Consider the following 24,181-nt stretch of genomic DNA (forward strand, 5'->3'; position numbering starts at 1 on the left):
CTAGAGAGTCATCTAGTGTACACTACAGGAATTCACCTCTTCATGATCAGATCTGACTGTGATCAATATAAACACATCTCACAGCTGCCACAGATCATAAAATAATCAATTATAACTTAACAAAGAATTATCTTTCACATTTCAATGACAATGTTAATAAGAATCTGGGTTTATTTTTTAAACAAATTTACAGTAAGCGTAAATCACCATTCAAGTGGGACACTTACAATATAATTAAATATTAAATTGTCACAAATGTTTAAAATTATAGGTAAAAATATGTCAACATTACTTTGTGTGATTAAATCAGTATTATCATGTGTGTTAAGTTATATCCAAAGTTGTACACAGCAACTTGGATTAATATAACTTTACATGATAAATATGTACTTATTCATTTAAACAGGTAGTGTTTACATTTTGTAGCTTAAATCTGAAACTATATAGTGTAATGTTTACGTACTGTCTCATTTACTTCTATTGTAAAAGTCACCCTGTAACTCTTGTGTTTGTTAAAAAGCTGAACTGATGACTGAGGAAAAGGTCAAAGATGAAGCCTAAAATGATCAATAATGGCGGTTTAAAGTAAAACTCTCACCTTTATAAGAGATGTTGATAGAGACTACAGACACAAACTGATGAAGACAGATGAAGATATTTGAACTCTGAAACCTCCACCTGAGGAAAATGAAACTTTTATTACAACTCTGTGTCCAATATAACCTACTACAGATCAATATTTATGAAGCAAAACATAGAAATAAAAAAAAGAAACATTAAATAGAAAAGTCATCTGTTGGTGAAACAACACAATCAAATTATATAACCATTAAATCCAATATTCTAATAATAAACTCAATACATGCTAATTCTCTGATGTTTTGGCAGGTTTGTGTTTTAATTCAACATAACGTTACCTGATTGTTGATGTCTTGTTGAATCTGTTCAGTCAGTCTCACAGCAGCTCTTTTTATGATTAATGTCTTATTTTGTATTTTTTTTTAAGTTAAACCGTAACTTTGTCACTGAGTCTGATCACTGTCGACTTCAGTTGACTTTAATTTCAGCAGATAATCGTTTTTTTCCTCAGTGTTACCTCAGTTTCCTAAAGTCAATCTGCAGGATGTTGTGCTGCTGAGGGGACTCCACCGACGAGCGCATGCGGGGTTGTGGCTAGAAGGGATACAGCAACGACCAATCTCGTCAGATGAGCGCCGTTTTCATCCTTATCTACATCCTTAAAGCTACGCCCAAACCTAACCTTAGAGCCAACATTTCGCTAGATTTATGTAGTATCTGCATCCCATCTAGCCAGAACCGCTGTTTTCATCATAATTCGACTTTCACCCTAAATTAAAAATCTCGCGAGATATAGACCATAGCTGTATCCCATCTAGCTAGAACCCACCTCGGTCCTATTCGCGGAGTAAATTAACCTACATTCACAACATAATAACACATAAGCGCGCTTTGATAGTAGCTAAATTAAAACAGCGTTTGAAGACTCGTGTAGAGTTTATTTAATCTATTGAAGACTCGTGTAGAGTTTATTTAATCTATTGGGGTAAGGGTGTGTTTGTTTAGGTGATTTCAAATGTCACCACATTAATTGGCTTTCAGAGATCATGGACCCTGCCTTTAAAGGCGGAGTGCACAATGTCTGAAAAACACTTTGTAAAAGGGAGTCGGGCCTATGTCCATGGCATGAAATTCGGCATTTTGTGTCATTTTATGTATTGTTTTCTCATAGTTTTTCCTATTTTCTTACCATTGTGGCCTGGGGTTGGGGTTAGAATCACTTTCCGTTACGTCCTCCTAACCCAAACCCCAACTCTAACCCCAACTCCAGGCGAGAATATTTTTAAAAGCGGAAGAAAAACATGTAGAAACCAAGGCATGAAATTACATCCTAACCCAAACCCAAATCTAACCCTAACTCCAAGTGAGAATAGTTTTAAAAGCGGAAGCAAAACATTTAGAAAACAATACATAAAAGTACATTCTAACCCAAATCTAACCCCAAGCGACAGTGATTTAAAAATAGGAGGAAAGATGAGAAAACAATACATAAAATGACATGAAAAAGAAAGTCGTGCCACAGACATGAAAAAGTTTTTATAGAAATGTGTGCGAGTGACAAAAGACATTCAGACAAAAAAGCTGAATTTCGTGTCATGGACACGCATCAATTAATCAAATTTTTTGTGACTATAACAAGACTTGCCATGAGATCATGTTGCTTAGTTTTAAACTGTACCTGTATGACAGGTAAACTGTATGACACTTTGACTTTGTTGTACAGCTACAAAAAACATAGATATGAAATATTAAATTGAGATTTATTAATTCTTTAACTTGATGCCTCTGAAAAATACTCAATTACTAAAAACAACAACAACAAAACATTGCAACAATAATAATTTACATAAAATCAAGTTACGGACTCTGTGCTAAACATACAGTATAAGTCAAAATTTATATTTGACAAAATGACATCCTTGGCAATAACACTAGAAAGCTATAACGAAAGATATCTATAAAGGCTAGATATCTCGCCCGCGCTCTTGGCCAAGTGAGTGAAACGTCCGCATCTGGCGGCCATCCTTACCACAGGCAGCTCGCTCACTCATAGCATCGAGCCCCAAAGGTGCAGGTACCTTTAAATGACCATAATTTGCTTAATTGTTTACCGATTTTCAAACGGTTTGGTTTGTTATAAACGTCAAAGATGTACCTATGACACTGCATACTTAAACTAAAAAAATATATAATTTTCATGAAACATGTTAAAGCATCCAGAATAATAGCCATGTTAATAACGTTTGTAAGAAACCAAACCATTTGAAAACTGGTAGAAAATTGAGCAAGTTATGGTCATTTATAAGTAAATGCATCATTAAAACACAATGCTATGAGTGAGCCAGCTGCCTGTGGTAAGATGGCCGCCAGGCGATGACGTAAGAGACTTCGCCGTAACACATCTAGCCTTTATACATATCTATGGCTAGAACTACAACTACATATCAGAATGTAAAATGTATCAGTCTGATGGTGATGTTTGAACTTCCTCCTTCTGTTCGGCTCTTCTGGATCTGATGTCATAAACTAAAAGAGCTACAGTAGCCACAACTACCAGAGCGACGAGAACCAATCGAATCACAGCTTCAGAAACATAATAACAGCAAACACAGTCTGAAAAAAACAATATGAAATGTGTGTTTCAACAAATGCTCTATCAACATCTCTGTGTATAAATTAATGAATGATTAACCTCTAGAAAGGTCAGATTAGCACAGTGAAAAAACACCAATAATCACAGTTTTTGTACCTGAACTCGTCTGACAGAGATGAGTGATGTTGAAATGTTGAGTTTGGTTACTAACGGTATTATTCACCACACAGCTGTATGATTCATCCAGACACTTCAGATGAAGAGAGATGCTGCTGATGTTGAGATCAGACACACTGATGCTGGACAATAAACTGTTTCCTTTGTACCAGGACAGACTCACATCTCTCACATTCAACACTGAACACAACAACTCACATGATGATGTTTCTGATGATGAAGAGTTTTGTGTAGTGATGACAGGAATGGGTAGATGAGCTGGAGAACAGAAATAAGAATCAACATACGGTAGAGTAAGAGAATCTCCCTCCATCACTGACACTGACTTCACTTCATCACCAAACACACCTGCACATTCACACAGATTAAAGATCTTCAGTCTTTTTGTACAATATGTTTGTAAAATATTGTAGGCTCAAGTTCAACAGAGTACATATTTCACACGCTACTTCAAACAGCGAGTCATCTCATGAATCACTTCTTAGATTAATAATTATCTTAAATGAAAAATGCTGCAAAAACAGCCTGTCAGCTAAAGCCTTGAAAGTCTATCTGACACTAAATTTACAAACACTACAGCTGTAAATCCAAAATAGACACAATTACTGGCCTGTACATGAAGTCTACTCAGTTTACTCTGGGTCAGGGTAAGAGTAACAAATCTAATTTTTAAAGCAACAAACACAAAAACATTTAAAGTTCTGCTGAACCTGTCAAAAAAAAACAAAAAACTCTTTAGTGCAATAAAAACTGGAATCCTGGAGGTTTGATGTCAATGCAATATTATTTATAGGATGAAATACAGCTGAATGGAAACTGAGAAACACAAGACTGCTGTAAAACAGGAAGTAAAGGACACATGCTCAGTCGATCAGACAAGATTTGTGTTAAACTGGAATGGTGTCGAATCTGAACGAACATGATTCACAACACAACACAGAGCGCTGAAATGTTGAAGAAAATGTTTCTCATGTTGATTTTTTACTCTTTATGCTTCAGGTGTCCAGTGGGTAAGCTGTTAACTTGTTTTAATATTTATGGACATTTGTTTAATTAACTATTCGTCAAATGTACATTTGTAATTGTTTAATTAATTTAATTGTTTAAAACTTTAATAGACCAACTAATTTCACACAGATTAACAGATTTAAGTACATTTGTCTCTGTTTGTGTTCTTCAGGTGTGTTTGGTGATGAAGTGAAGTCAGTGTCAGTGATGGAGGGAGATTCTCTTACTCTGCACACTGATATTGAATTAAAGAGTGCTCGTGTGATCGAGTGGAGGTTTGGTGATAAAGGTACTCTCATAGCAAGAATAAATAAAACGGCTAATATAGTCAAAATAAATGACACTGTTCTTGATGGGAGATTCAGAGACAGACTGCAGGCGGATGCTCAGTCTGGAAATCTCACCATCACAAACATCACAACTCAACACGCTGGACTTTATAATGTAACCAACAGAAATACACCCCAAACCCCATACAGATTTAATGTTACTGTCTATCGTGAGTAAAGATTTACTGTTTGTCCTGTCAATTATATATTTAAGTTTTAACATAATAAACATTTTTTGGGTTGTGTATAATTATTTATTAATTTGATACTGGATATAATTTTGAAACATGATAGTTTAACTCCTTAAACAAATGAAGCCTTATGATCATGACACCAGAAACTGACAATGTGCCTCTTGCTAAATGTTGATATATTATTAATTCTTACTTTTTGTTTTGTTCTCTATAATTTTCAGCTCCTTTGCCCGTTCCTGTCATCACCAGAGACTCATCACAATGTTCTTTATTATCATTAAGCTCAAATTGTTTATTATTGTGTTCAGTGTTGAATGTGAGAGATGTGAGTCTGTCCTGGTATAAAGGAAACAGTTTATTGTCCAGCATCAATGTGTCTGATTTCAACATCAGTCTTTCTCTACCTCTGGAGGTGGAAACACAAGATAACAACACATACAGCTGTGTACTCAACAATCCCATCACAAACCGAACTCAACATCTCAACATCACACATCTCTGTCAGCCGTGTTCAGGTCTTTTATGTGAGTCAACAGTTTATATTGTATTTTAAGGTGTCCTTGATACCGTATAACTACGCATTTTACAAAACTCGAGTACAACATGTACTTACTTTAAGGTTAGTGTTTGGTTTAATGTTACTTGCATGTAATTATACCTAATTTACTGTTATTACTAATAGTAAGTACATGTAACATGTTTAATGGTGACACTGTCAAATAAAGTGTAAACATTGGACCTATTCTTAGATTATATCTCTGGGGCTGCTGCTGGATCTCTGATGATAGCGGCAATTTCGATGTTCTGCATCTGTAGGAAACACAAAGACACATATCAAGAGGGTAACTATTAACTACTGCAAAGTGCTTAATAATTAGTATTAACAAAATTATAATCTCTAAATCAATACATAATTAAGAAACAGGTCCAAGTTTAAGTTTCTAATGTGTCTCTGATTGTTGTTGAAACAGTTCAGACTGGTGAAGATGAGATCACATATGCAGATACAACATTCCATAAACGAAAAATGCATAAACAGGTGAGATCCATCATTACAGTTTAGGTCATTATCTGAAAACTGCCACACACATACATGTACAATACAAATACATTGCATTGAAACACGTAGAGATCTTAGCTGTGTCCCAAATTAAAGTCTGCGACCTCCAAAGGATGCATTCTTAGAAAATGTAATTGCATCAAAGCAGCGCAACTGAAGGCTTGTAAGGCCTTCATAGGCCGCCTCATTTCAATTCTCTACATGGACTTCGGAGGCTGCGACCTTCAAAGAGCGAGTCCTCGCCTTTTATAAGTAAGGGTATTTCTCAGTGGGCTACTGACACAAAATTTCTTGAATATACAAGTTTCACTTTTTGAATGGAATTAGTAAAATAAATCAAATTTTTGAGGATATTCTAATTATATGATCATTATTATTCTGTTATATTATTATAATATATTGTTAAGGTGTAAGGAGACACCCATCAGCCCAACGACGGTATCCAATGGCGTGGGTGAAGTGATCTCGTGTTCTTTTGTGTTAACCCTAAGCGTCAAGGGAAGGTGATGCAAACGGTAATCGAGTGGTGTCTCATTTTTTTAGACGAACGATCTGTCTTACCCCTAAGAGAGTAAGAGAGAGAAATGAGATTGGCCCTTAAGCCGAAAGTATACTAGGGACGTCCGCGTATGCGCGCCGTCCGCATGACGTCATTTTCGTCATCAAGAGGGTCCGCGGCCGGACCCAAAATTTGAGACCGCGCGGACAGTGCGCGTACAGTCCGCGTACAACAGCGCATGGGCGTGAAAATATTTAGACAGGGCACTCCACTATAAACAATTATACAAAGGAAATAGACAGCATTTGCACAAACACTATCGTTTTTCTTCTTTAACTTTGACTTCTTCCAAGAACAGAAAGCTGTGGAGCATGTTTGTTTGATTCCTGTTCTTTGTTGTCTTGTTGTTTGTTCTAAACTTTGTTTGCAATGGTGGATCAGTTACTTTTCTTCACCTATCCTAATGTTTTAATGTACTGTAAATGTCGCCAAATCAGTGCTGCCCTGACAGCCTGTTAGACTAATAATTTGAATAAGAAATAATTTGTATTGCGTATAGTGTCGAACGCGGCCATCCGCATGTAGCCGCGGGGAGTATACTCGAAAAGCTGCGCGGACGCGGAAAAAAGGTATACCTCGGCCTTGAGTCTTGACCTCTGAGGAGACAGGATATGGCCACTTGCACTGAATAACCTTTCGGAAGGCACACTTGTTGCAGGGATAGAGAGATATTTTCTGGACACTTTTGAAAGCATTGCCATTTCTTCCACATGTGCTTTCCACCAAGCCAATGTGTCTGCATCAGCACTAAATGAAGAAAGCGACAAGTACAGTTTTACCTCTTAGTCAAGTTTTTCTTGGACTGATGGCATTGCATGTCCTGAAGCTAGTGACTTATTATTCTTTGCACTGGTTATTTGCTGTAATAACCCAGACAGTGTCTTTTATTTTCTTATGGTGGTGGTGGAGAAGGTGCTTGATTTGATTGCTGCTGTAGGATTTTCTGTGTTTTGAATCTCTGGATGTGATGCCTCAAGTGCCATTGCTTCGTCACTGCATTCCTTGACTGTGTCATTCAGATTCTCAGTAAAGTTTCCCTTGAACCTGGGATCCACAAAACTGGATATGTTCATAACATTCTTCATTTCCTCTGTATATCTTGCCTGCATTAACAGGTCTTCTCTTATTACACGTTTCATTTGTTTAGTGAGACTGCAGTCTTCCTCTTGATCTTGAAGTATCTCAATGTTAATGTGCTCCAAGACTGGCATTAAGGAGGAAAGTGTGACTTGTTTCTCTGATGCCAGGACATCAGTAAAATCCATACAATCTCTCGGGGTAACTTATCTGGTGTCCGATTTACATACGCCGCAGGTGTTAATGTTTGTCGGACGTGCTCACATAGTAACGGTTGCTGTGATGTGTGATTGGACAATGGCCGTTTTGGGGGAGGGGCCGGCGAAAGGTCAAATCAACGTACAAATCTTATTAAAGGTAGAAAAGGGATTTAGTTAAGAGCAGTGAAGGATTTTCTCTCAATGCTGTTTGATTAACACGAGTGACAGACAGGAGCAAAATTAGGTAACTTCCCCTTTAAGACCAAAGTCCGAATCTAATCTTATGTTACACATGCGTTTTCTCTTTTAGCTGTTTACTTTCTCTTAAAACCTAAATTATCGTGTTTATGAGAATACTTGCAAAAGCCAGTAATTTTGACGCATGTGTGTATTTAAGGCTAATACAGCAGCAAAAATACAGACAAGCTCAATGAGCAGCGGATGCTCGGCTTGCACGCTCCACTCACACAGAAACAGTGTGCGCATATAGCACTGTTGTTTGTGTTTCAATGCTTTAAAATAACTTAATATAAAACTGTGGTGCTTAAATACGTGTAATGTTAAGCTTTTTTGACCACGCGTGCAGCAACGTGATGTGGGCGCGTAACCTCGAATGAGAAAATACTACGAGTTAAGTGTGTGTGCTCTCATATAAGGTGACTATATTTGCTATCAACTCTGACTTACTCAGGTCCTGTTAGCACCGTATATATTTTCACTCTATGCTAGATGAAGTTAGAACATGGAGACACAAATATTAAGCAAAAAAAATTACTACCAATCAAATTGTGTTTGTTACCTTTAACTACCTTTGAAGGGCCTTAAATTTGTTTGATTAGTTTTACTACCCTTTACTACCGCGCGGACGCCCTGATCTACCCATCTATCTATCCATCTATAATAAACTGATGTCAGATTGTTTATAACCTAACACATTGTCTTTAGTCCTATTTAATGCATACACGACAATCTTACTCTAAAAATAGATTAATAATGATTAAATGAATTGATTTGATTGTTATTAAATGTGTGTGTTTTTATGTTGTGTGTTTATGTGTACAGGGATCTGAGGATGATGAGGTGTATTCTCAGTGTGAGTTTAAAGTTTTTCCTTTGTGAATTATATTACATGAAGAAATTATTACACGTGAGACGTCTGTTTACTCTCCATCACATTTGCAAGCATAATACACACCAGAAAGCAAATGTCAACATAATTTCTCCATGCCTAAAATAATTTTAATAGCATTTTTAAAAATAACTGTACAAAATCAGAAACTCTGTGATCAAAATATATATAAATAAATGTGTATAGACTAAAAGTATTTGTTTTTAAAACACAAACATTTTTTTTTTCCTGTCACAATATGCATCTGACACATTAACACTTTCATTCGTGTTTAAGTGAAATGTGAAGTGGAAAGAAATGTGGTTTTGTTGTACTGATGGACGTGAGATATGTGTTAGGCTATTATTGGTTAATGTGTACAGTATATGTGTGTGTCTGTGAGAGATGTGAACATTGTGTGTGTACCTGGTAATTATCACGTTGTGGGGAACAATTGTCCCCACAAAGATAGGAATACCAGTATTTTTGTGACCTTGTGGGGACATTTTGATGGGTTTTCTTTGATGGTTGGGGTTAGGGAATGGGGTAGGTATAGGGAATAGAATATACAGTTTGTACAGTATAAAAAGCATTAAGTCTATGGAATGTCTGTGTGTGTATGAGAGAGGTGTGAACAGTTTGTTTTTGTGAATACTGTGTGGCTTTTTTGCTGTCATGCTAATATTGTTTACTCTGCACAAAGCAGCTTTATTGAAATCACAAATTCACTAATTCACTAAAATCAGCTAATGTTTAACAAATAAAAGATTGCTTTAAATCAAACTGTACTGTTAAGTATCATTGCATTCAAAGATGTAAGCATGACGCTTTACATAAAGTGTCTTTTTGACAAAAATGTTGTGGCTCTTCAGTTGTCTCTTCATTCACCAACATATGTGACCCTGGACCACAAAAACAGTCAGACGGGTGAGATTCAGTGCTGTAGTGCAGGGTATACGAAGGTATATGAAGTATACTAGAGCTCGGCCGATATGCATTTTTTTGGGCCGATGCCAATACAGATATTAGGGTGTTAAAAACGGATGATAACGATATATCAGCCGATATTCTTTAGGTGAATATTATAGTACAGTACACAAATACTGCAGTATATACTGTATAATATTTTTTGACCATTTGATACTGAAAAATTAAATATAATCAATAAATAATACTAAAAAACTCAGCGTGATTGGGGTGTAATGTCTTTAAGTATTTTCCCCAGGGTCTCGCGCGCCCCCCTGACTTGTTAGACAATAGTCTATAATGAAATCACAATAGGATCAATTTTATACATTTACCGGTTTTATAAACTAGATATTTTGTCATTTTGAAAAAAAAAATAAAACTGAAGGAAAAAGGATTAAATTCAGGCGATATTTTTTCTTAATGCAAAGTAAACATTATGACCACATTTCACAGCTGCCACAGATCATAAAATAATCAATTATAACTTAACAAAGAATTATCTTTCACATTTCAATGACAATGTTAATAAGAATCTGGGTTTATTTTTTAACAAATTTACAGTAAGCGTAAATCATCATTCCAGTGGGACACTTACAATATAATCAAATATTAAACTGTCACAAATGTTTAAAATTATAGGTAAAATATGTCAACATTACTTTGTGTGATAAATGTGTGTAAAGTTGACTTGGATTGATATAACTTTAAATGATAAATATGTACTTATTCATTTAAATACGTAGTGTTTACATTTTGTATCTTAAATCAACTATATAGTGTAATGTTTACGTATTTACTTCTATTGTAAAAGTCACCCTGTAACTCTTGTGTTTGTTAAAAAGCTGAACTGATGACTGAGGAAAAGGTCAAAGGTTAAGCCTAAAATTATCAATCATGGCGGTTTAAAGTAAAGTAAAACTCTCACCTTTATAAGAGATGTTGATAGAGACTACAGACACAAACTGATGATATTTGACCTCTGAAACCATCACCTGAGGAAGATGAAACTTTTATTACAACTCTGGTCAATATAACATCAACTACAGGTCAATATTTCTGAAGCAATACATAGAAATAATAAAAAAAAAAAAAACCATTAAATAGAAAAGTCATCTGTTGGTGATACAACACAAACAAATTATATTAGCATTAAATCTGATATTCTAATAATAAATTCAATACATGCTAATTCTCTGATGTTTTGGCAGGTTTGTGTTTTTAATTCAACATAAAGTTACCTGATTGTTGATGTCTTGTTGAATCTGTTCAGTCAGTCTCACAGCAGCTCTTTTTATGATTAATGTCTTATTTTGTATTTCTTTAAGTTGAACCGTAACTTTGTCACTGAGTCTGATCACTGTCGACTCCAATTAACTTTAATTTCAGCAGATAAGCGTTTGTTTTCTTCAGTTTTACCTCAGTTTCCTCGACTAAAGAAATCATGCTGCAGGATGTGCTGCTGAGGCGACTGCACCGATGAGCGCATGCGCGGTTGTCGCTAGAAGGGATACAGCAACGACCAATCTCGTCAGATGAGCACCGTTTTCATCCTTATCCACATCATTATTGCTACACCCAAACCTAACCTTAGAGCCAACATTTCGCTAGATTTATGTAGTATCTGTAACCCATCTAGCCAGAACCGCTGTTTTCATCATAATTCGACTTTCAAACCAAACCCTAAATTAAAAACCTCGCGAGATATAGACCATAGCTGTATCCCATCTAGCTAGAACCCACCTCGGTTCTATTCGCGGAGATTAGTCTTCTTGTTCAACAAATAAATTTGACATTGATATCAAGTTCCTCAAATTAACCTACATTCACAACATAATAACACATAAGCGCGCTTTGATAGTAGCTAAATTAAAACAGCGTTTGAAGACTCGTGTAGAGTTTATTTAATCTATTGGGGTAAGGGTGTGTTTGTTTAAGTGATTTCAAATGTCAACATTAATTGGCTTTCAGAGATCATGGACCCTGCCTTTAAAGGCGGAGTGCACAATGTCTAAAAAACACTTTGGAAAAGGGAGTTGGGCCCATGTCCATGGCATGAAATTCGGCTTTTTGTGTCATTTTATGTATCGTTTTCTCATAGTTTTTCCTATTTTCTTACCATTGTGGCCTGGGGTTGGGGTTAGAATCACTTTCCGTTACATTTTTAGACATCCTAACCCAAACCCCAACTCTAACCCCAACTCCAGGCGAGAATATGTTTAAAAACGGAAGAAAAACTAGTAGAAACCAATGCATAAAATTACATCCTAACCCAAACCCAAATCTAACCCTAACTCCAAGTGAGAATAGGTTTAAAAGCGGAAGCAAAACATTTAGAAAACAATACATAAAAGTACATTCTAACCCAAATCCAACCCCAAGCAACAGTGATTTAAAAATAGGGGGGAAAATGAGAAAACAATACATAAAATGACATGAAAAAGAAAGTCTTGCCACAGACATGAAAAACTTTTTATACAAATTTGTGCGAGTGACAAAAGACCTTCAGACAAAAAAGCTGAATTTCATGTCATGGACACGCATCAATTAATAACATTTTTTTGTGACTATAACACGACTTGCCATGAGATCATGTTGCTTTAAATAGTTTTAAACTGTACTTGTATGACAGGTAAACTGTATGACACTTTGACTTTGTTGTACAGCTACAAAAAACATAGATATGAAATATTGAATCGAGATTTATTAATTCTTTAACTTGATGGCTCTGAAAAATACTCAATTACTAAAAACAACAACAACAAAACATTGCAACAATAATAATTTACATAAAATCAAGTTACGGACTCTGTGCTAAACATACAGTATAATAAGTCAAAATTTATATTTGACAAAATGACATCCTTGGCAATAACACTAGAAAGCTATAACCATAGATATGTATAAAGGCTAGATGTCTCGCCCGCGCTGCTGGCCAATTGAGTGGAACGTTCACATTTGGCGGCCATCTTACCACAGGCAGCTCGCTCACTTGTAATGGTGCAGGTACTTTTAAATGACGATAACTTGCTTAATTGTTTACCGATTTTCAAACGGTTTGGTTTGTTACAAAGGTCAAAGATGTACCTATGACACTGTATACTTAAACTAAAAAATATATAATTTTCATGAAACATGTTAAAGCATACAGAATTATAGCCACGTTAATAACGTTTGTAAGAAACCAAACCATTTGAAAACTGGTAGAAAATTGAGCAAGTTATGGTCATTTATAAGTAAATGCATCATTAAAACACAATAATACGAGTGAGCGAGCTGCCTGTGGTAAGATGGCCCCCAGGCGATGACTTAAGAGACTCCGCCGTAACACATCTAGCCTTTATACATATCTATGGCTAGAACTACAACTACATATCAAAATGTAAAATGTATCAGTCTGATGGTGATGTCTGAACTTCCTCCTTCTCTTCGGCTCTTCTGGATCTGATGTCATAAACTAAAACAGCTACAGTAGCCACAACTATCAGAGCGACGAGCACCAATCGGATCACAGCTTCAGAAACATAACAACAGCAAACACAGTCTGAAAGAAACAACATGAAACGTGTGTTTGAACAAATGCTCTATCAACATCACTGCGTATAAGTGAATGAATGATTAACCTCTAGAAAGGTCAGATTAGCACAGTGAGAAAACACCAATACTGTAATCACAGTTTTTGTACCTGAACTCGTCTGACAGAGATGAGTGATGTTGAGATGTTGAGTTTGATTACTGATGGGATTGTTCACCACACATCTGTAAGATTCATCCAGACACTTCAGATGAAGAGAGATGCTGATGATGAGATCAGACACACCGATGCTGGACAATAAACTGTTTCCTTCGTACCAGGACAGATTCACATCTCTCACATCTCTTACATTCAACACTGAACACAATAACACACATGATGATGTTTCTGATGATGAAGAGTTTTGTGTGGTGATGACAGGAATGGGTAGATGAGCTGGAAAACAGAAATAAGAATCAACATACACTGTTAGACTTAACTGTAATTTCTACAGTTACTTACTGCAAAATGCCCAGTAAAATACCATCATTTTCTTTTCCAGTTCAGTACTGTAATATGCATTGCATTATGGGTATTAACATCTAATTTACAGTGATTTACTGTATGTTTTGAATTTGCGGTAGGCCGCTGTAAAACAACAGCTGCTACTGTAGTTAAATAAAGCAGTGTTATAAAAGCATATAAAATGGAAAAATAAAATATATATATGAAATTAAATACATTTTATTTGTTATGCTTATAGCAGTAAAGCAAATTTCAAAATGTGAATTGTTTTTCAGCAGTGTAAATAATTTATTGAGAATTGTAGATAGAAACAAGAAAGAAATTATGGATCAATGCTTGACAATCAGATTTGAATTTGACCTCAAGACTTCAAAACACTAGTGACGCCAAGATTTCGCTCCTCGGTGTGTCGGGAGAGTGACAGAAGAGGCAACTTGGGGAGTGTAGCGAGTAACTTTTATTAAGTGACTCTGTGGCACTTTGGTACCTTTGGTACGGACCTAAGACACGGGTGATCTGGGTTTGATTCCCCTTGAAGGCAATATATTTTTTAAAACTAGGTTACAGACAGTAAGGGTATTATACCGCAAAATAGAAATGAGGTAAAGGCATCATACTGTAAAAAAACATGTACAGTTATGGTACTGTAATTGGTTGCCAGTGAGTTACGGCATATATACAATAAAAAGTCAACAAAACAGTATTTAATATTTAATATACTGTGCTTTTAAATGCTTATTTGTGATTGACCAGTCGCAACATCCAAAAGTTTGTTATTCCGAGTTATACCACGGGTCTGTTGAATGCTTTATTTTGATTGGTTGAAAAATGTTCCATGGGTGTTGATTATTTTTTAATAACCGCACACCTAACCTTTAAAATGTCTTAAAAATAGGCACCAGAGCAATATTTTTGGTAACCGTGGTATAAGCGGAATAACTGACTCCGGTCCTTTGAATTATTCAAAAATAATGCCAGCACACCCGCTGTGTAATGTCATAACCATCTTGGGTGTGCATTATTTTCTTATCATTCAACAGCCCGTTGTCAATTATTCCTTACAACCGCCTGAAACTAACAACACACGGTAACCGGATGCTGCAATCATTTTGACAGGTACAGTTTAATATTACACAGAAATTAAATATAAATATGTTTTTAATAACATATGACATTATATTTACAAATTATTCAACCAAATAGTGTGTTCGTGACATCTGAAAGTCTTGTCCTATCAAAAAACCGAAAGTAAACAAGTTTTCCCCGTGAAAGGTCTGCATTCATTAAAAATTAGCAAATATATTATGAAATTAAATTTGAACAAAATAATTAGAATTCTTATCAACATTTAGCAAGAGGTACATTGTCAATTTCTGATGTCCTACAATCATTAGGCCTATGCTTCATTTTTTAAGGTGCAAAAATTATTCTATAATAAATAAATAAATAAAAAAACGTTTAAATATTAAAATTGTAATTTACAGGACAAACACTAAAGGGCGGTTTTCCGGACAGGGCTTATGGTAGTCCCAGACTAAACTGCATGTTTGAGCTGCTTTAATTTCAAAACACCTTGTACTGACGTATCTTAAAATATATCAGTGTCATTGTTTTGTCTCAAGATGCACACCAGTATAGTTTTTAGTAAAACTTCTTAAACGTCCTAAACCCTGTCCAGGAAACCGGCCCTAAATCTTTACTCACCATAGACAGTAACATTGAATCTGTATGGCGTATTTGGTGTCTTTCTGCTGGTTACTTGATAAAGTCCAGTGTGTTGAGTTGTGATGTTTGTGATGGTGAGATTTCCAGTCTGATTATTCACCTGCAGTCTGTCTATGAATCTCCCATCAAAAGCATTGACATTTATTTTGACTAAATTAGCTGTTTTATTTATTCTAGCTATGAGAGTACCTTTATCTCCAAACCTCCACTCGATCACATCATCTCTCTGTAGTTTAATATCAGTGTGTAGAGTAAGAGAATCTCCCTCCATCACTGACACTGACTTCACTTCATCACCAAACACACCTGAAGAACACAAACACATTCACACAGATTAAAGATCTTCAGGCAGTTTAAGTTGAATTAATAAATCATTTAATGTATTTATTTTTGGATATTTTATATTAGATATGTCTGTTGTGCTGGAGTCTCGCAAATCATTGTGTGATCCCACAACCTGTACACACATGATCACTCGAGTGTCCGCTCACACACTTCAAATCCTGTCCAGATCCATTGGACAGCTCATCTCAAAATTTTTATTCAGGCAGGAACTAAAGTTTAGATAATTTCAGAACAGCTGATTGAATATACATGATTAGTTAAAAATGCAAAGAATCGACTATAAACTGATTTGTACCTTATAAATTACCGACCTGCTTCTAAGCTCTCACAGTTCGACCTCAGGGATGTGAATGCAAATCGTCTGATTTAAATAGTAAATTATTATTCCTAATACTGCTTATAAAAAAACATAAAGCATGTTTATAACTTACCTACTAAACAGCAGACACACGAATAGAGAACCATGAGTAACATTTCCCTCAACAGTTCAGGGATCTGAAAACGTGTTGAAGTCTGCAGCAAGATTGTTCACAGTTAAAACACTTTTATGTTCCCATACATTTCACTAAATTAGACCACTCCCACCATATCAACCACACAACTCTCTCTTAAACCCTATAAAGACATTTCAGTGAACATCCTTTTTAGGAGTAAAGATAAGTTTGCACATAAAGCACATGCACAAGAACAACACACTTTTTGAAGTGGTTGCTTTATTATCCTTAAAAAAATAAGGTCTGATTTCAAAGTCAATTCATGTGCTCATCTTAAGCTTAAGTCACAACTGTTTTTAAATCACATTTGTATGTTTGTAGAAATACTAGATAGGCTCAGCAGAAAATAAACATATTTCACACAACACTTCAAACTGTTAATCTCATGAATCACTAGATTAATAATTTTCTTAAATGAAACATGCTCCAAAAACTGCCTGTCAGCTAAAGCCTTGAAAGTCCAAATTAACACTGAAAACTGAATTTACAAACATTACAGCTGTAAATCCAACATAGACACAATTACTATTATTTACCCTTTAGTTTTAAACATGGCCTGTAGATAAAATGTATTCAGTTTACTATACGGTCAGGATAAAAATTCCTAAACACAAAAACATTTAAAGTTTTACTGAACCTGTCAAAAAAAAACCTCTTTAGTACAGTCCAAACTGGGATCCTGGAGGTTTGATGTCAATGCAATATTATTAATAAAATAAAATATAGCTGAATGGAAACTGAGAAACACAAGACTGCTGTAAAACTGGAAGTAGAGCATGCATGCTCAGTCAGTCAGACAAGATCCGTGTTAAACTGGAATGGTGTCGAATCTTGACTGCCAACACAACACAGAGCGCTGAACTGTTGAAGAAAATGTTTCTCGTGTTGATTTTTTACTCTTTATGCTTCAGGTGTCTAGTGGGTAAGCTGTAAACATATTTTATAGTTTATGGACATTTGATTTATTAAGTATTCGTCAAAATTTATATGAATCTAAATGCCGTTTAAAAATTATTTTTAAACCAAAAGTTTTCTACTTTCTGTCAGCTTTTGTCATTTTAATTATTATTAAAATACTGAACTTAAAATTATTAGTACATGTCATAAGGAATACTCATAATCCTCTGCGCCTGAATATTTTGATTATTTTCTGCTTTTTTCACAGAATAGGAACTTTAACTACTTAAATATTTGTTAATAAAATGTCATAGAGATTTAAGCTCTTATATTATTGATGTGGTTTTGTTGTAAATTATAATTTTGTGAGGTCAACATTCGGATGATCAGTGTTTACTTATGAACCCTGTTCAGCTATTGTATTTCTCTCAATGCATGTCTCAAATGCAGTTTTTGTATATGCGTTTCTGTGGAGGATCAAGTTTATTCAATGATTGACTAGTGAATCATGAATTTTGTGTTATAATACTATTAATAACACCAAAAGTAAAATAAAGGAATTAAAAAAAGTAGAGATGTTGGACAGAGCAATTAATATTACAGATTAAATCAACTTAAAATTAAGTTTACTAAACTAAAAAATGTAAGTTAAATGTAGTATTTTTTTGTTCAACATAGTAACTAATGTTTTTTTTAGTAAAGACTACTAATGGCAACTTGATTTGTCTGCTACACCAACTAAAGGTTCTATGTTAATACAACTTAACCTGTTTAGTTTCACCTTGTGATTTAGTGCAACAGGTTTTTCTTACAAATTTCTAGTAATGTCAACTAATTCAAGTGAACAATCTCCATATTCATTGTAACCAAATCATACATTTTCATTTTTTATTGGTGCCATTAAAAGTTTTTTTATCATTTTAGTCAAGAAAAATGTTTTTTTTAGAAAGCCAAATTGTTTAAAGCTTTAAAAGACAAACTAATTTAACAAAGATTAACAGTCTCTGTGTCTGTCTCTTGTTTGTGTGTTCAGGTGTGTTTGGTGATGAAGTGAAGTCAGTGTCAGTGATGGAGGGAGATTCTCTTACTCTACACACCGATATTGAATTAAAGAGTGCTCGTGTGATCGAGTGGAGGTTTGGAGATAAAGGTACTCTCATAGCAAGAATAAATAAAACAGCTAATATAGTCAAAATAAATGACACTGTTCTTGATGGGAGATTCAGAGACAGACTGCAGGCGGATGCTCAGTCTGGAAATCTCACCATCACAAACATCAATACTCAACACACTGGACTTTATAATGTAACCAACAGAAATTCACCCCAAACCCCATACAGATTCAATGTTACTGTCTATCGTGAGTAAAGATTTACTGTTTGTCCTGTCAATTATATATTTAAGTTTTAACATAATAAACATTTTTTGGGTTGTGTATAATTATTTATTAATTTGATACTGAATATATTTTTGGAACATGAGTTTAACTCTTTAAACAAATGAAGCCGTATGATCATGACACCAGAAACTGACAATGTGCCTCTTGCTAGATGTTGATATATTATTCATTCTTATTTTTAGTTTTGTTCTCAATAATTTTCAGCTCATCTGCCCGTTCCTGTCATCTCCAGAGACTCATCACAATGTTCTTTACTATCATTAAGCTCAATTTGTTCCATGCTGTGTTCAGTGATGAATGTGAGAGATGTGAGTCTGTCCTGGTACAAAGGATACAATTTATCGTCCAGCATCAATGTGTCTGATCTCAACATCAGACTCTCTCTACCTCTGGAGGTTGAATATCAGGATAACAACACATACAGCTGCGTACTCAACAATCCCATCACAAACCAAATTCAACATCTCAACATCACTCATCTCTGTCAGCCGTGTTCAGGTCTTTTATGTGAGTCAACGGTTTATATTGTATTTTAAGGTGTCCTTGATACCGTATAACTACACATTTTACAAAACTCGAGTAATATTATTAACAACATGTACTTACTTTAAGTGTAATGTTTGATTTAAGGTTATTTGCATGTTATTATACCTAATTTACTGTTATTACTAGTAAGTACATGTAACATGTTTAATGGTGATACTGTAAAATAAAGTGTAAACATTGGGTCTATTCTTAGATTATATCTCTGGGGCTGCTGCTGGATCTCTGATGATTGTAGTGGCAATTTTGATGTTCTGCATCTGTAGGAAAGACAAAGACACACATCAAGAGGGTAATTATTAACTACTGCAAAGTGCTTAATAATGAGTATTAACAAAATTATAATCTCTAAATCAATACAAAATTAAGGTCCAAGTTTAAGTTTCTAATTTGTCTCTGATTGTTGTTGAAACAGTTGAGACTGGTGAAGATGAGATCACATATGCAGATACAACATTCCATAAACGAAAAATGCATAAATCGGTGAGATCCATACAGTTTATATCATTATCTGAAAACTGCCACACACATACATGTACAATACAAATACATTGCACTGAAACACACAGAGATCTTAGCTGTGTCCCAATTTAAAGTCTGCGACCTCCGAAGGCTGCATTCTTAGATCGATTGCGTCAAAGCAGCGTGACTAAAGGCTTTAGGGCCTTCGTAGGCCGTCTCATTCCAATTCTCTTCATGGACTTCGGAGGCTATGACCTTCAAAGAGTCCTCGCCTTTTATTAGTAAGGGGATTTCTAAGTGGACTATTGACACAACATTTCCTGCAGATGACACCATCAAGCCAAATATTAAATTCATCAGAATCAGAACATTTAAGTATACAAGTTGAGTCATAATAAATAAAGTGTAGGTTGAGAACCCCTGCCGTAAATAACTTATTTATTTAAAACTTATTTACAACCTGGCACATTATTTCATGCATACAACTCACACACACTATCAAAAACAGATCATGAGTAATAATTTGTAATGATTTAATCTGATTTAGACATTTATGATAACAGATACCTTCAGAAGAGAGTACTGTGGTGTATGGAGAAGTCATGAAAAGATGATCAAACTCATTCTGCCGTGTGATTATCTTCAGTTTGTGTTATAACTTCAGACTCTGAGTGTTTGTAAGTCTACAGTTTCTCATGAACTTTTTTGTATACAGTTAGGTTCATACAGTATATATTTGGACACTGACACAATTTTCATAGTGTTGTCTCTGCAAGTAGAATTAAAACAAAACCATCGAGATAAATTTGAAATGCAGACGTTTAGCTTTTATTCAAGGGGTTAAACAACAATGCTATGTGAAACTTTAGGAATTGTCATCCCCTGTTTTCAGAGGTTCAAATGTAATTGGACATAAAATAATTTTTCATATTTTGTTGAGGATGACAAACTGAAGTCTGGAACCAATGGACATCACCGGGGTTTTTTTCCCTTTTTGATGCTTTGCCAGGCCTTTATTGCAGCTGTCTTTAGTTGTTGTTGGTTGTGTCTTTCTGAATTCAGAGAAGTTTTCAGTCTTCAGGAAATTAAATGTGTTTTGGGTCATTGTCCATTTGTACAGTGAAACACCATTCAATCTTATCAATTTTATCAATGGTCTGCACCTTGCGGTGAACCCTCTATATTTGTTTTAATTGGTCTATATTACTTGTTATCTCTCTGATGGATTTGTTTACGAAACCTAACAATGGTCTGCTGAACGCCACCTCTGTCTACAATGAGATAATGATATTAATATTCACATATTATACGCTTATTAAATACTTTAATTTCAAATCCGTTTAATCCCGGCCCTAAGGCCATTCAGAAATACCGCTTTGTTGGCAGAATCCATTAAGAGTCTGAAAATTTGCTCATTTACGAGAAAACATGTCAAAATCACTTAGAGGGTTTTGCATCGAAGCTCTTTAATTCTTACATTTGAAATGTCTGTGTTATCTCTCCATCACATTCACAAGCATAAATGCATGTTAACAACTTACATATAAGTGCATGTCAACAAGAATTCACTATTTATGTTTAGTTTAAACATAAAAAGTTAAAAATATCAAATATTATCAGTAAGAGTGTAATCTGTACGTATTTGTGTAAATATCATGTGGTTCCTCTTTCGCTATATTAATAAGATAAAACAGCTTTACAATGAAATATTGAATTAATCAATGCTGATGTTTGACAAATAAAAGACTGCTTTAAACCGTACTTTGTCCTCTTATTAAATGTGAAAAATTAAGATATAAAAAGACGCATGCATGACCTGCTATATACTTGTCACTTTAATGCTGTTCCTATCAATTGGTAGAGCACTGTGTTTGAGTTAAAACCATAATAAGTGTGATTCCCAGGGTTGCTTTGGATAAATATCTGCCAAATGCAAAATGTAAATTTAAGCTCATGCTTGTTTGTGCAAGCATGCAAACCTTATCGGGAGCTTTTTTAAGCTATAGGAAGTGATAGCAGACATTACTCAGAAAGCAACATCATGATCTCACACTTCATGATTCTGATTTTCACATCTCTTGATCTGACCTTTTTGCAGATTATCACATCAGTTTTTAGTCTGTCAATGTCAAATGCCAATTTACTTCATGTTTAGTAAACCATACTAGTTTACAATAATGCTAAATTATTGAAAAATAATATAATAATCTGCTAAAGCACCCAGAACCAGAGGTATACACTATCAAAGACAGTATTTACAACATAAAAAAGATAATTTGGTGTTTTATCATATGAAAAACAACATAAATAACACTTTTTGTCACAAACAGCAGCTTTTTATGCAACTTCAAAGGGTTTTCTGCAAAATGATATGAAGATATTGCATTTATTCCACTGTATGTGGTTATGGGAGCACTTCAAATATGTTCAGGAAATTAAATAGAAAATTAAATTCCTCCCTGCAGTTGGAGTAAAATAACTTTTGCATTTATAATGATAGAGAAAAAAAAATCATTTTTCCCTGTAAGCTGCAATTGCTGGAATCAAACAAAACTGTCTGCAGGTTTCTTTACCACTCAGGGCCAGAGTTATACACTTTTAAATACAGACTTTAGAAAAAAACATCAAAAAGCGCCTATTTATTTTTGTGTTTATTAGAGGACTGACAACACATACAACCATATTGAGCACTTTTAACAGTGTTTTATGAAATTTCAAAGGGTTTCCTGTAAAATGATACCAAACTTTTGTATGTGCACCTCTGCTTGTGGGTATGAGAAGCTTTTGAAATGGAGTAGGCCAAATCCAGGGCGGAAATCCCCAAAATAAATGGCGGCCGTCAGGTCCTTAAAATGACCATTACTCAATTGTATTCCCCCTAAACCAGGAATACTGGTGCCAGATACATGTTTTGGCCATGTGATATTCTAATTAGCATATTTGAATAATAGATGAGTGATTACAAGTATATTATATATTAAAGAAATTGGTTACAAGCATATTTATATGTACAAGTAATTGCATATTTCTCCTTTCCCATATTGTTTTGCCTACTGTTGTGGTTTCTGTAGTTCATAACCATTCTTTTGATTCCAATAAAAAATTTATTCATTAGAACTGTGTACTGTAAAATTAGTCAAAAGAGGGCTGCCATGTGAAGGCCCAGTAGCGTTAACCCCTTTTATTTATTTATAATGTTTTAAAATGTTTTTTTTTGGGCCTTTTTAATACTTTATTATTTATCTTTTCTATTTTCTTCAGTTGTTTCCGCTTATTCTGGTTTATTTTGTATACTTTTTTGCACTGTGACCGTCACTAGATTTACCATTAGTCGTCACACTCTTTCTCCCATAGAGGTTGATAGTGATTCTCACAATTCCCAACTTGACATGGTCCACAAGTAGTCCATATGCCCTCCAACTGCACTGTTGTGTTCGGCAGACAGTTGTGCAATTGCAGTGGATCATCTGCAGCAGTCTTTCCATTGCATAGACCCCACAGGTCGGGCCGTGCCAGCTCACTTTACTTTGTCTTGGTTAGCTTTCTATTAAGTTTAGTACCAATTCAGAGTGGGTTTGGTTGTGCTGGCTGGGAGTACATTGCAGTATGCAGTAGTCCAGTCTGGACAGGACAAGAGCCTGGGACTAGAACTTTTGTAACATGCTCAGATAGAAAAGGTCTAATTTTACTAATGCTGTAGAGGATGAATCTACAAGAGAGAGTGATGCTGGCAACATGCTCTATGAAACTAAGCTGACGATCAATGACCAAACCCAGGTTTCTGTCTGTCCCAAAAAATGTAATGGTCAAAACACCAAGTTGAATGAAAAGATTGTGATGAATCTTAGGGCCAGATGATATGACAAGCAGTTTTGTCTTTGCAAAGTTCAGCTGGAGATGACAAACCTTCATCCAGAGTGGCATAGCAAAAGTAGGAAAAGTCATGTTTTCGAATGATAGAACCCAGAAATGTCATGTCAATGTCATAGAAAAGAGCAGTGGTCCAAGCACCGAGCCTTGAGGTACCCCGGTATTGAGACGTTGTGGTTCAGAGACGTCACCTCTCCAGGATATTCTAAATGACCTCATATCATGTTATTTTTTATTTACTGTGTTACAGTAGGCTTTTTTAAAAGACAACCCAATTAACGCACAATACTTAATTAGGCCAAGTTACTTAATTTTATGTACATTCAGACTGTAAAACTACAAAATTACATAATCAAACAGACAAATCATAGTGTAAAATTACACTGAATTTTTTTTGTAAAATTTACTTAAAAAAATCCTCGTAACAATTTGCACAAACTTTTTTTTAAGTAAAATTTACTGCTTTTTTATAAGTAAAACTTACCTACTAAAATCAAATAAAATTTACTTAAAATTGCATGATAAAACATATGTTAAATAATTAATTAAATGTTACT

At 34.9% G+C, this 24,181-nt stretch overlaps 2 protein-coding genes and 1 long non-coding RNA gene across 18 annotated transcripts in view; 1 reads left to right on the forward strand and 2 right to left on the reverse strand.

Annotated features, from left to right (window-relative positions):
* Positions 1 to 11,687, reverse strand: part of LOC129453480 (uncharacterized) — a 163,565-nt gene extending 151,878 nt beyond the window's left edge. For 5 of the 15 annotated variants that reach the window (XR_012365656.1, XM_073861383.1, XM_073861387.1 and 2 more), the window contains exons 1-3: positions 11,270 to 11,315; positions 918 to 1,096; positions 599 to 678 (exon numbers count right to left, since the gene is read on the reverse strand). The gene's annotated coding sequence lies outside the window, so the exon portion shown is untranslated. The other 10 variants (XR_012365663.1, XR_012365662.1, XR_012365661.1 and 7 more) reach the window with 8 other exon arrangements.
* Positions 5,626 to 9,847, forward strand: LOC129453494 (uncharacterized). Its single transcript, XR_008647457.2, has 3 exons — positions 5,626 to 5,722; positions 5,852 to 5,919; positions 8,839 to 9,847. It is a non-coding gene; the product is annotated as an uncharacterized lncRNA (long non-coding RNA).
* A 1,523-nt stretch (positions 11,688 to 13,210) lies between the features above and the next one.
* On the reverse strand, positions 13,211 to 16,578 carry LOC129453468 (uncharacterized). Of its 2 annotated transcripts, none has more exons than XM_055217739.2 (4): positions 16,391 to 16,578; positions 15,594 to 15,920; positions 13,536 to 13,820; positions 13,211 to 13,394 (listed from the first exon to the last, which is right to left on the reverse strand). In XM_055217739.2, exons 1-4 carry the CDS (start codon positions 16,431 to 16,433, stop codon positions 13,243 to 13,245), a joined length of 807 nt encoding a protein of 268 aa, XP_055073714.2. In that variant the 5' UTR covers positions 16,434 to 16,578; the 3' UTR covers positions 13,211 to 13,242. The 2 variants fall into 2 exon arrangements, with proteins under 2 accessions (XP_055073714.2, XP_073717482.1); XM_073861381.1 differs by having other exon boundaries at positions 15,804 to 15,920; positions 16,391 to 16,576.
* Between the last annotated feature and the right edge of the window lie 7,603 nt (positions 16,579 to 24,181).

This window comes from Misgurnus anguillicaudatus, chromosome 23 (genome assembly GCF_027580225.2).
Source record: "Misgurnus anguillicaudatus chromosome 23, ASM2758022v2, whole genome shotgun sequence".
NCBI classification, from domain to species: Eukaryota; Metazoa; Chordata; class Actinopteri; order Cypriniformes; family Cobitidae; genus Misgurnus; species Misgurnus anguillicaudatus.

Coding starts and splice junctions, on each gene's coding strand:
- LOC129453468 (XM_055217739.2), bottom strand. CDS start 16,433: ATGTTACTCATGGTTCTCTATTCGTGTGTCTGCTGTTTAGTAG. Junction 15,921..16,390: donor GTGTGTCTGCTGTTTAGTAG/GTAAGTTATAAA, acceptor TGTGTTCTTCAG/GTGTGTTTGGTGATGAAGTG. Junction 13,821..15,593: donor ATTCAATGTTACTGTCTATG/GTGAGTAAAGAT, acceptor TCTGTTTTCCAG/CTCATCTACCCATTCCTGTC.